The 13,541-nt window shown below is 35.7% G+C and overlaps 1 protein-coding gene across 2 annotated transcripts in view; it reads right to left on the reverse strand.

Annotated features, from left to right (window-relative positions):
* The window catches only part of RASA2 (RAS p21 protein activator 2), a 113,372-nt gene that overhangs the window by 46,971 nt on the left and 52,860 nt on the right, over window positions 1-13,541 (reverse strand). For both annotated transcript variants that reach the window (XM_058551901.1, XM_058551900.1), the window contains exons 6-7: window positions 2,329-2,412; window positions 623-695 (exon numbers count right to left, since the gene is read on the reverse strand). In XM_058551901.1, coding sequence (XP_058407884.1) covers window positions 623-695; window positions 2,329-2,412 — 157 coding nt within the window. The remainder of the gene's footprint in view (window positions 1-622; window positions 696-2,328; window positions 2,413-13,541) is intronic.

Raw genomic sequence — 13,541 nt, forward strand, 5'->3', positions numbered from 1 at the left:
TGAAGATTTCTATGAAAATAAGCATGTGTCCATAGAGTAAATTAGCTAAAAAGAATTTACTAATAGGGACTTAATCATATAGTACTTTACAGTCTCAAAGCATTCTCACATTTGGGTGTCATAAAAACTCTGAGTTAGGTAGGGCTGTTACTGTTTTCTCTTACAAAATTAACCTTTCAGAAGGTAAGAAAACTTAAGTCTCACATTTAGTGATTTGTTCAAAGTCATCTGAGACTAGAACTCAGATCTACCAAGTGATATCACACTTACTTCACTAGTGGTTTTCAAACAGTATTCTGCAGAAGAGTCCTGTGGCCACTGTGTGTCAGGTGGGGGTTTGGATAAGAACGGGGTTGTGGAGGAGGGTATGATATTGAAGATGACTGGGGAGTGGATGTGGCCCTAAACCTCCCCAACCCCAAATCAATCAGAGCTCTGCCCTTATTTGTTTTATATATCGGGCCTCTACTGTATTACACCATGTTCTACTGCTTTCAAGAAAGAAACGCTTAGTTGCATTAGTTGATGAAATGATTACTATGGCCATTGTTTGAAAAAAGAAGTCAACCAGCATTCAATATTAAATATTCAATGTTAACATTTATATAAAACAAAAAGTTACCTCAAAATAAAAGATTTCATTAAACTGCGGATTGCTTGTTTTCTTCTTTACTTTTGTCTTCTTTTGGTCATTCCTGTTCCAATGTGGTAGAGTTTTACCTTGTAGAACTTAATAGTACACAATTATAAAACATGCTATTTCCAACCAGGGAGCCTGACCTCTATTTAACTGTTACGATGACTCAGGGAAGACTGTAGTTTTAAATATCACTTGGGGAAAAAATTGAGTCTCTAAAAACTCAAATCAAAGAACGTACAAGTTTTGCATATCCTATATATGTCAAGATTGTACTATTCTCTCTATGGCTGTATTAGACTGACTGTCACGCTTTCTTCATAGAATAACGTTCTATGATATAAACAACTCAGAATAAATGGCAGAAGGAAGACAGTGAGATTCAGAGTACTTTTATCTATGTTGAAAAATACCTGAGGAACATGAAAAGCATTCTTAACTCAGTTTAATTCTTGGGCTTCACTTACGACCAACAGTGGCTTTTTAAAAAACTTATTTTATTTTGAAATAATTATAGATTCAGAGAAAGCTGCAAAGAAATGTACAGGGGAGTCCCATGCAGCCTTTCCTCAGCCTCCCCCCACGTTAACATCTTATACAACTATAGTACAATATCAAAACCACAAATTCATGTGCCAAATAGTTTCTATCTGTATGTTACTAAACGACGACACTAAAGAATTTGTCAGGTAGAGATTATAAACAAAAACAAAAACAGCTCCACTAGGTTAAACATTTTTAACATGCAAAAATAAATCCCTCTGATAGTATGAACGTTACAGGATTGAGTATCTGCTTTTAAATTTTAAACCCCCTATGATAATAACAGCGTACTATTGTTTGAGCACCCAATAAGTACCAGGCACGGTGCTAGGTACTCTATATACATATATACAAATACATTTTTCAAAGTGACTTATTGGTGATTTTCTAAAAAATACAAATACCTAGAGAGCTTGGGGTTGGGGAGAAGGCAGGGTGTGTGTGTGTGTGGATGTATGTGCTTCTGTAGAGGGAATATTGTGTTCTCTTGTTTCCTGATTCTAAACTTTCACGTTGTAGACAAATTTCAGACTAGTCAGGCTCCAAAAGAAATCACAATGAAGTTATAAAATATTATAAAGTGCTATATGTTTTCTCATAAATTATCATAAGTAATTTAAATCAGTGATACAGTACACTTCACCATGTTCTGGTACTTCAGCAGTTTATCTACAGCTTGGAATTCTCTTCTGTAGAGCACAGATCCCGTGAGTAGAAAAGGCATTTTTAGTCCAGAGCTGATTTCCAGATAAAAATATGGAAACTGCCTTGTTATTTTGAGCTAGCATTTATTAAAACAGGATTTATCTACATAAAATCTAAGACATTTGAAAGTAGGAAGGCTGATGATGAATGAAGAAGGACAAGATTATGTTTTCAAGTACATTTTAACTACTATAAAACTGAGGTTGCACCCCACAGCCTAAGAGTCCAGCAGATGTGAAATGGCACCCATTTTCTTTCTGTAAAAACAGGACTCAGCTGTTTGCAAGCACATAACAGAACTCACTAAAGGTTTTTCTTTCAAAGCATTCATTACTTTGTGTCATAAATATCTATTTAGTATTTGCTCTTAGAACCTTCATCTTGTTAACTCTTAAATCAAACTTTAAAACTTAAACATCTGACAATAATTCAATAAACATTACCTAGAAGGGCCCACTAGAGAAACTGTCGCGTAAGGGTCACAGCTTTGTCCATTTATGAGAGGCAACCCATGGCATGCCTTGATGCTAAGGGAGAATAAAAGAAAATTAACGTATTACATTCAAGTTAAACAACATAAAACATTATCTTTAAATACAAATCAATATATTCAAAGGTTAAAATTGTTTTCCACGTGTCTGCAGTTGTATGCCTATATACCACCTACCCCAAATATATATATGTATGCACTTATTTACTTACGCTATATTTCCAAAATAAGACTAAATAGGAATGCCACAATTAGTACTGAGACTACCAAATAATATTTAACACACATGCCCCACTAAATGTCCAACAAGGTACATCTTATGGTTTGATACTATATCAAAACTGCTGTGGCTTCTAAAAAGGAAAAGAAAGTGGTGTGAACCTTAAAGGAGAAACTACCAACCAAGCCGGATCTATGGCATCATATCCTCTGCTAAAGCATGAATGAGAAACAAGGAAACAACTGTGGTTTCCACTTAAAATCCGATTCATACAAAATTCTGTAACCTTTCATTCTGATTCTCAGTAGCAGTTCCTGCATCATTCTGTAGAAAATGTTTAGACCACTAAAACCAAGGTCATCTAATCCACTCCATGGGTAACAGTCATTGGTATTCACAGAGAACATGGAATCCGACTTAATGATCTGCTCCTCAAGTTTCACAAATTTAGTTTAACATCTAAGGGTCTGCATTTTCTAATGCCTAAGAGAAACTCATGAGTGTTGCTGAAAAGTATTCTTTGTTGAAAGATGTGGGGTATTGAGTAACATCCTTATTTCTCTCCACAACCCAGAGACCACATATGTGGGGGAAGTGCAAATTGTGTGCTGCCAAGTAAAGAAAGAAATGATAGTATGACTCACTTCTATTAAATTGGGTATCAAAAACCAAATTTTAAAAATTTCTGAAACTAACCAAAGAAAGCACAGGCCAAGATAATAATTCCAGTTATTAAAGTTAGGCTCAGGTACAGTCAAATTTTCCCACTGTACATAATGTTTGAAACTTAACTTCTCAGGCTAAACCTCAAAATGATACCTGATTTTTAAACAGCATTTGCACAGTTTACTATGTATTTTCACAAAATGCATCTAATTCTCATAACTGCCTTTGAGAGGAATCATCATGTCATTTTAAAAGAAGAAAGTAAGGTTTGAAAAGGCTATGTGAGAAAGTAACAAAATACGGCTGAAAGAGGTAATACAACGTGTAAGAAGCAGGCCAAGACTCAACTTCTACTTTCTTAACTCTGAAAGTCCAGCATCCTTCTACATTCCCACTGTGCCTGAATATACTGTATTACTCTTCTTGTAATACCAAATTTATCTCCTGTAAACGCTAATTATGAGAAATCTTAATTACAGAAATTCACTATAATTTTATGAGGTATAAGAAAACTGAGAAAAATGCAGTTCAGTATATAAAGACTTCTGTAAGAATATCCACAAACTAAAACAATGATGCCAATAAACCAAACATATAAGTCTATAAAAATCATTAGAAGTATTCAATTTTTAAATGTAAGACAGTTGAAAAATTGTTTTTTTATGACAAACAAGTAATATTATTAAATATAGGTTATTTTATTTGCTATATATATTATGAAATATGATTTTTATAATTATATAGGATACAACCATTCTATTAGATAAATCAAGCAATTTCACATCACAAACATGGATGAACAGAAAAAATGTTGAAAATAACCATAGTATACTAAATTATCTTACATTTTGTTTGCATATGACATATAAAGCATTTGATATTAATACATTTTCTAGAAATTACAAAAGAAAATAAATTTAGTCCAAACTTGCTTATAATACAGAATGATCTAAAACTTTTCCATAGATTTTTTAAAAAAACTAAAGACAAATGTTAACTTTGGTGTCCAGCCAAGATGGAGTAACAGGGAATGGATTTACCTTCCCATTCGAAACAACTAAAAAAAAATGGACAAAATCAGCAGCACAAAACAGTGATCTCTGAAGGGAGAATAAATGAGGCGAGCCCTCCAACTGCCCCAGCTTAATGCTAGATGGTCTCCCCGAGAGGAAGAGAGAGAGCTGTCAGCTGAGGAAAGCCAGAGACTAGAGTTCCCAGGCAGAGCACTGGAGGAAAGAAAGCTGCACAGAGACCAAGAAACCTCCAGAGAGCTACAAGAATCCCCCTGGAGTCTTCAGCTGAGCGCCAATAAGCATATACATATGAGGAATCTAACTGAGGCTGGGTAAAAGAGCAGCTATTGCTGAAGAGAGTCATAGTGGGAAAATCTAAGCCCTAGACTAAAAGTCGCTCTTGTTCCATCTAACAAAGCTTAAAAGCAAACCACAAAAGAATCAAACTGTTTCCAAGTAACCGAGTCCTCAAGTATATTCATAGGAATATAAAAATATCCAGCAACTTCACAATGTCTAGCACCAACAAAAAATAACCAGGAACAAAAGAACCAAGAAAATACAACCCATAAGGAAAAAGAAAAATAAATCAATAGTAAGAGAACCAGAAATGACACACATGATAGAATTAGTACACAAAGACATTAAAAAAGTTATTATAACTATATTTCATATGTTTGATAGAGACATAGAAGACACAAAAAATTGAAAGTCTAGAGATGAAAAACACAAGGTCTGACATGAAAAACACATTGAATGGGATTAACAGCATATGAGATATGGCAGAAGAAAAGATTAGCAAACATGAAGATAGAGCAATACATACATGTTAAATAGACATGTAAATGGTCTAAACACGCCAATTAAAAAGTGGAGATTTTTAGATTGGACAAAAAAGCAAAACCTACCTATATGCTGCCTATAAGAATCTCACTATAAATATAAAGATAAAATTAGATGAAAAGTAAAAGAATGGAAAAATATATATCATGCTAATACTAATCAAAAGAAAGCCAATTCTATGAGTAATAACAACCAAAATGTTCACCAGTAGAGGTCTGGCTGAATAAACTATGGTAAATCTCTATGTTGGAATTCTATGTAGTTGTCAAAAAGAACGAGTTAAATCTCTATTCTCTAATTATTCTCATACAGGGTGATCTTTGGGATATATTATTAAGTGAAAAAAGAGGAAGTTACAGAACATTTCACTTTGTGTAAGAATGGCGTGAGAAACATTAATATAATTTTATTTATATATGTGTGTATATGTATTTGTTTATATTTGCAAAAATACTGGAAAGAAAGATCAAAACTTTTAAATATAGGAGTTAAGTGGGTAGATGGTTGGGAATGGATGTGATAGGTCTCCAAACATATAGTTCTGACTTTAGAAACATAGAAAACTTTTACTTTTCAAAAGTAAAATTAAATTTAAGAAGCAATCGTTAAAAATAAAAGAAACCCTGAGAAACCATTAAAAAAGAAAGAATTATTTCAAGAGACTAGAACACAGTATTTTGACTCTACATTCCTAGTGATATATTTCTTAGAACAAATAGAGTAGTAAGACCTCTTAAACTTCATTCAGTATCCTAATTTTCAGTGGTAACATTGGTATTATTATTTTAAATCTGTTTTCTATATCTTATAAGTTATGAAAATAAACAAGTCAATGTTGTTAGGGATTAAGATTTTCAATGTAAGGGTTTGAAAAAGATACAAGTATAAAATCAAAGTTAGATTAAAAATCTTATAATACTAAATTTAAATTAGAAACATAAAAAAAAAAGGAATGTCAGCCAGCCAGAGTGGCTATTTTAATATCAGACAAAGTAGATTTCACAACAAAGGCTATTACAGGGATAAAGAGGGTCATTTTATAATAACAAAGAGTTCAATTTATCAAGAGGACCTAACAATCCTAAATGTTAAGCTCCTAACATCAGAGCTTCAAAACAAATGGAAGCAAAAACTGATAGAACTGCAGGGAAAAACAGACAGATCCACAAATAGTTGGAGATTTCAACACCTGTCTGTCAATAATTGACACCTGTCTGTCAATAATTGACAAAGCAAGTTGAGAATAAAAGTTTAAACAATACTGTCACCCAATCTGACATAATTAACATTTATAAGAAACAGTCCACCCACCAAAAGCAGAAAACATGTTCTTTTCAAATGCATATAGAAGACGGCACCATACTTTAAGTCTTGGTAAATTTAAAAGTACTCAGATCATACAAAAGATGTTGACAACAGTGGAATTAAATTAGAAATCAACAACAAAGAGATACGTGGAAAATCCTCAAATATTTGGAAACAAAATAACTTCTCTCTAAATAATCCATGGGTCAAAGAATAAAACAAAAGAAAAACAATAACTATTGTGAACTGAATGAAAATGAAAACCCAGCACATCAAAATTTGTGGGATGCAGTTGAAGTAGTACTTAGAAGAAAATGGATATCACTAATCACCTACATTAGGAAAGAAGAAAGATTTCTAATCACTGACCTCAGCTTCCACCATAAGAAACTTAAAGAAGAAGAGCAAATTAGGGCTGGCCCCGTGGCTTAGCGGTTAAGTACATGCGCTCCGCTACTGGCGGCCCGGGTACGGATCCCAGGTGTGCACCGACACACTGCTTCTCCCGGCATGCTGAGGCCGCGTCCCACATACAGCAACTAGAAGGATGTGCAGCTATGACATACAACTATCTACTGGGGCTTTGGGGGGGGGGGAATGAGGAGGATTGGCAGTAGATGTTAGCTCAGAGCCCGTCTTTCTCAGCAAAAAGAGAAGGATTAGTATGGATGTTAGCTCAGGGCTGATCTTCCCCCCCGCCCCAAAAAAAGAGCAAATTAAACCCAAAGTAAACAGGAATAATAAAGAGTGGAAATTAATAAAATAGAAAATAAAAAATATATAAGAATCGAAATTAAAAGCTGTTTCTTTAGGAACGTCATTAAAATTGATAAACCTCTAGCTAGACTGATTAGGAAAAAAAGAGTGAAGATACAAATTACCAAAGTTAGGAATGAGCAACATGACATCACTATGAAGTCTACAGATATTGAAAAGACAAAAAAGAAATAATGTGAACAACTTTATGCCAAAGAATCGGACAACTCAAATTAAATGGTCAAATTCCTTGAAAGATACAAGCTACCAAAGATTACTAAAAAAAATCTGAATAGCTATGAATCTATTAAAGAAAATGAATTCCTGGTTAAAAAACCTTCCCACCAACAAACAAAACAAAAACACTTCAGGCTGAGATGCCTTCACTGGTGAATTCTTATACTAATCATGTAAAAAGTAAATTATATCAATTCTAAAAAAGCTTAGAAAATTGAAGAGGAGAGAACACTTCTCCATTCATTCAGTAAGGCCATTATTACCCTGATTCCAAAACCAGACAAAGACATTACAAGAAAGGAAAACTAGAGACCAATATCCTTCACAAACATAGATGCAAAAATCCTTAAAATTTTAGCAAATCAAAGCCTACAATATATAACAATGATAATACAACATGACCAAGTGGAAGTTTATCCTAGGAATGAAAAGTTTGTTTAGGATTCCAAAATCAATCAACAAAATTCACCATATTAACAATCAAAACCACAAAAAACATAAGATCATTTGAATATCCATCCCTGATAAAAATTCTCAGCAAACTAGGAACAGAGGGGAACTTTCTCAACCTGATAAAGGATAGCTAACATCATACTTAATGGTCAAGAATTGAATGCTTTCCCTCTAAGATAAGGAATAAATCAAGGATGTTTACTTGCACAACTTCTATTTAACATCATACTGGAGGTCCTAGCCAGCGCAGTAAGGCAAGAAACAGAAATATCCAGAATGAAAAGGAAGAAGTAAAACTGTCTATTCACAGATGACACACTTGCCTATGTACAAAATCCTATGGAATCTACAAAAAAGCTAGTAGAACTAATATGTGAATGTAACAAGGTTTCAGGATTCAAAAAAAATTTTTTTTTAATTTTTATATACTAGCAGCAACCAACCATATTTTCAACTTGTCTCTTTTCTCTCTCTCCTGAGCTTCCTTCCCTCAGCCTGTTTCTCTAATATAAAAATCACTGCCTGGACCTCACGTCACCCTGTACCTATCTAATTTGTCTCTCTAAATTTCTTGACCTCCCATTCACCTCACCCTACTGAAATCTAGTTTTTTAATACATTTGTCATTCTATGGAAGCTCTCCTCATTAAGGTCCCCTGAGTACCACATGCTATCCATATTTTTCAGGGCTCTTCTTATTGGACTTCTCAGCCACATGCAATATTTCTGATCACTCTCTCCTTGAAACCCTCTTTTCTCTTGGTTTCCTTGGCCCTCATTCTCCTAATTTTCCTTGTATCATCTACCTGTCTCCTTCATGTTTTTGTCACATGCTCGTCTACCTCTATTGCTGGATCTGTTCTCAGTCAACCACTTTCTTGACACTATATAACCTCCCTCCAAGCCTATTTCTATCTATCACATCTATTCTTATGGCCACAACCAACATCAGCTTTACATTTCTATATGAGATCTCACCACAGAGTTTAAGATTTATATATCCAAATGCCTGATGCAAATCCCTACCTACATGTTCAAGAGCAGTTAAAACTCAACTAATTACCATCTCTTATTAAAGCAGTTCTGGGCCAGCCCTGTGGCTTAGCGGTTAAGTGCACGCGCTCCGCTACTGGTGGCCCGGGTTCAGATCCCGGGCGCGCACCAATGCACCGCTTCTCCGGCCATGCTGAGGCCGCGTCCCACGTACGGCAACTAGAAGGATGTGCAACTATGACATACAACTATCTACTGGGGCTTTGGGGAAGAAAAAAAGGAGGAAGATTGGCAACAGATGTTAGCTCAGAGCCAGTCTTCCTCAGCAAAAAGAGGAGGAGTAGCACGGATGTTAGCTCAGGGCTGATCTCCCTCACCAAAAAAAAAAAAAAGCAGTTCCTCCTCTAGTATTTTCTCTTTGTTGTAAACACCACTATCCTCCCAATAACAATTTGGAAATCTAGGAGCCACACTTAAATTCCTTTTTCTTCCTTACTTTATCTAATCAGTAAGTTTTGGTGATTCTACTCTCTAAATATTTCTTCATCTGTCCTCTTCTTATTATATCTGCAACTAGTGCTCTGGTATAGAATCCATCATCTCTCACTTCGAGCACCCTAATACCCTTTGAATTCATCTACCAGTTTCTATGCTTACTGCTGTCACAAATCTGATATTTCTAAAATGCAACTTTGTCCATATTACTTTACTGTCTAAAATCTCCCAATAGTTCCATAAGCTCTAAGTTTCATAAATTCATATGGTACATAAGAGCCTCCAAGATTTAGCTCCAGCCTGTTTCACCAATTTCTGAGCAATCTTTGACTCAAGCTTCATATACTAGGCAAAATCAAACTGCTTTTAATTATACACACACACACTCACCATGCTGTTTCTTGCCTCCATACTTTTGTCTATATTGTTCTTCCCATTTGGAAAAAAATCTCATTTTTTCTAGGCCAGCTACTTTCTATTCATCCTTTGAGAAGACAGAAGTTACCTTCTTTCCTCATTTAGTTGTTTCAAAGATTAATTTAGTGCCTATTGAGTGCAGGCACTAGGGCGATGAGGTGAATAAGACGAGCATGGTCCCTGCCCTCATGGAGCTTAGAGTCTACTTGAAGAAAAAGATGACAAGCAATAAAGAAAAAAAGAATAACTACAAATAGTGGTAAGTGCTGTGAAGGAATAAGAACAGGGTATCCTATTTTAGAATGAGTGATACTTAAGCTGCAACTTGAAGAAGGAGAAGGAACTAGTTAGAAGAAGAATGGGAATAAGAACATTCCAGGCAAAAGGAACAGCAGATGTAGAGGCCTGAACTGAAAGAGTCTGTCACACTGGAGGAATTGAAAGAAGGCCAGCGAGCATGTGAAGAAGAGGAAGCACACCACAACATGAAATCAAAGCAGCAGCAGGTCAGAACATGCTGGATCTTGAGGGCCAAGATATGGGGCTTAGATTTTATTCTAAAAGCAATGAGAAATCACTAAGTGTTTGAGCAGGGGAATGACAACATCTAATTCATGTTTTAAAAGATTGCTCTGGCTGCTAAAAGAGAGTGGACTGCAGAGTGGAAGACAAGCTAAGAGACTACTAAAATAGTCAAAAGTAAGAGATGGTTGGTGGTTTGAACTAAGATGTCAGCAGATATTATAAAAAATTAGAAAATCCAAGAAATATTTTAAAGAATCAATAAGAAGTGGATCCAATGTGTGGGGAGAGAGAGGAGAAAAGATTAAAAATGACTCCCAGATTTCCGGTTTGAGTAATTAGGTGGTAAGGCTGTGGGGAGGAGTTACATAGACATGAGAATCAATACTTTCGTTTTAAATGCGTTAAATCTGCAATGTTGTGAGACATCAAAGTGGTGTTGCCCAAAAGGCAGGTGGACATATGAATTTGGAGCTCAGAAAAAAGACCTGGGTTGAATTCACAAGGCGTAGACGATTTTTTTTTAACTTTTCATTTTGAAATAATTTTTGAGTTTCAAAAAGTTGTAAAAATAACATATAGAGTTCCTGCATACCCATTACCCAACATTAACATTTTGTGTAACCAGAGTAAAATTATAGAAACAGGAAACTAACATCGATACAATGTTAGCTAATATTAACTTATCTATGGACCTTACTCAAATTTCACTTTTTCTGTCTAGAATGCAATATAGGATCTCATACTGCATTTAGTGGTCATGTCTTCTAGTCTCCTCCATCTTAGAACGTTTCCTTAGTTTTCCTTCTTTGCTCCATGGTCTTGCCAGTACTAGCTAGTTATTTTGTGGAATATTCCTTAAACAAATTTGTCTGATGTTTGGTCATGACTAGACTGAGGTTTGCATCTTAGTGTCCTTCTCAATGCATCATACCAGGAGGTACTGTATGTCTCATGGGTGATATTAACTTTGATCACTCATTTAAGGTGGTATCTATCACACATCTGGTGGGGAGATTCTTTGAGACTATGCAAATATGCTGTTTGTCATCACACTTAGGCCCATCTATTTAGCATATAGATGATTTGTCCCTGCACTAATTATTACTGTAGTGTTTGCCAATGGTGATTTTCTATTTCCATCATTTGTCCTACCTTCATTAATTAGAATTCAACTATAATGAAAAGCAGTCCTTTCTCCTCCATATATTTATTTATTTACTTATATCAGCATTGGCTCATGAATATTTATTTTATCCTACAGGTTTTAATTCATCATTATCATTATTTATTTTGATGCTCAAATTGTCCTAGATTTGGTCATGTGGAGCTCCTTCAAGTTGGTTTCAATGTCCTTTCTCCATGCCCTCATTATTTTTTAATGATCTGGGTTCATCTTGTATTTTCCCTACCCAAGCCCTGAGATCAGCCACTGCTAAAAAGGAATCCAGGTTCTTTTTATTGGAGCAGCTCTGTCTAATACGGTAGCCATTAACCACATGTGGTTATTTAAAATTAAATTAATTAAAACTAGACGAAATTAAAAATACAGTTCCTTAGTCACACTAGCCATATTTCAAGTTTTCAATAGCCAGGTATGGCTAGTGGCTACCTATATGTATTAGACAATTCTACTTTGAGAGGTCTGCCTTCAAATGAGAGCAGAGAAGTGGAAACAGTAGCTGTGGAGAAGATGAGGTCTGGGGAGGCATGCCTTTTAGGATGGGAGAACCTAGAACATGTTTATACATTGATGAGAACAGCCTAAAAGAGAGGCTGAAGCTGATGGAACAGAAGGGATAACTGAAGGAGCAAAGTCCTTGAGTAGGCGAAATAGAAAGAATCTAGAGCTTGGATGGAAGAATTCACCCCAACAAAAGAAGAGGCACCTCCTCTACAATAACATAAGGACAAAAAAAATGGATGCCAACACAGGTTTGCAAATTTGGATTCATGAAGATGTGATCAATTTCCAGTCTGTAGTGATGGAGAATCTCACTGGTGTATTAGAGAAGCACAGTGAAACTCCAGGGCAGTTATAAGTACCCATGATCATGAACTTAAAGTAAAATCACTCTGTGTGATTTTCTCCAGCAATATTCAGGTGCAGATTGGACACAGAGTAAGAGATTTTCATTCATTCATATTCGGGTTTTTCCAGATAAATAAGAAGGATGAAGAGAAGAGCAGAGGAGTTTAGGAAACCTGCAAAAAAATGATTATAGTGACAGATCACAGAAAAAGACCTAGAGGGAAGTGAAAACAGGAGCAGGTACGAATGCGGTAAAGATCAACGGATGGAGGTCTTACTGAAGTTCAAGAAATGTTGCAATGGGGAGCTTTCAGGTCTGGAGGATAACAGCAACTGCTAGGATATTAACCTTTCCACACGTTACCCCCCTAAAACTATAAGTTCAGCAAGGAGAAGAAAGAAAACAACACATGAAACCACGCCTTCAACATCACTACAAAACAGAATACTACAAACTTCAAAACATCTCTAGGGCCCGCACCGTGTCATAGTGGTTAAGTTCACGCACTCCACTTCAGCACCAGGGTTTGCGGATTCAGATTCCAGGGGTGAACCAACACACCACCCATCAAGCCATGCTGTAGTGGTGTCCCACAAACAAAATAGAGGAAGACTGGCACAGATGTTAGCTCAGGGTTAGTCTTCCTCAAGCAAAGAGAACAGGATTAGCAACAGGTGTTAGCTCAAGGCCAATCTTCCCCACCAAAGAAAAAAAAAACTCTCTGAAGTTGAGAAATCAACAATAAATTCCACAAAGCTACTACTGAAGCTCTGTTGCTACAAGTCAGTGAGTATGTACAGTGGGGGCCTAAGTGAAAAACAAGAGAAGGAAGAAAAGAATACAGACCAGAATATGTCCACATAAAGACCTGTTTGTGAACACTGACACCAGTTTTCTTTATAATAGCCTCAAACTGGCAACAAGTCAAATATCCATCAACTGGTGAATGGATAAACAAATTCCATACAATGGAATACTACTCATGATAAAAAGAAATGAACTGGTTTCCAGTTCTAGGACAAGATGAAGTAGATGCATGCCTCCATATTCCTCCCACTAAGTACAGCTAAAAATCCTGGATATTATACATAAAACAAAAACATAAGAAAACTCTGAAAGGTAAACAAAAGGCAAACCAATTAGAGACCTTGGGACCCAAGGAAAGACATGGCTTTCCTTGAATTCCCTGGGCTTTTCTTTTTACTTTATATAT

Source organism: Diceros bicornis, chromosome 2 (genome assembly GCF_020826845.1).
Source record: "Diceros bicornis minor isolate mBicDic1 chromosome 2, mDicBic1.mat.cur, whole genome shotgun sequence".
NCBI classification, from domain to species: domain Eukaryota; kingdom Metazoa; phylum Chordata; class Mammalia; order Perissodactyla; family Rhinocerotidae; genus Diceros; species Diceros bicornis.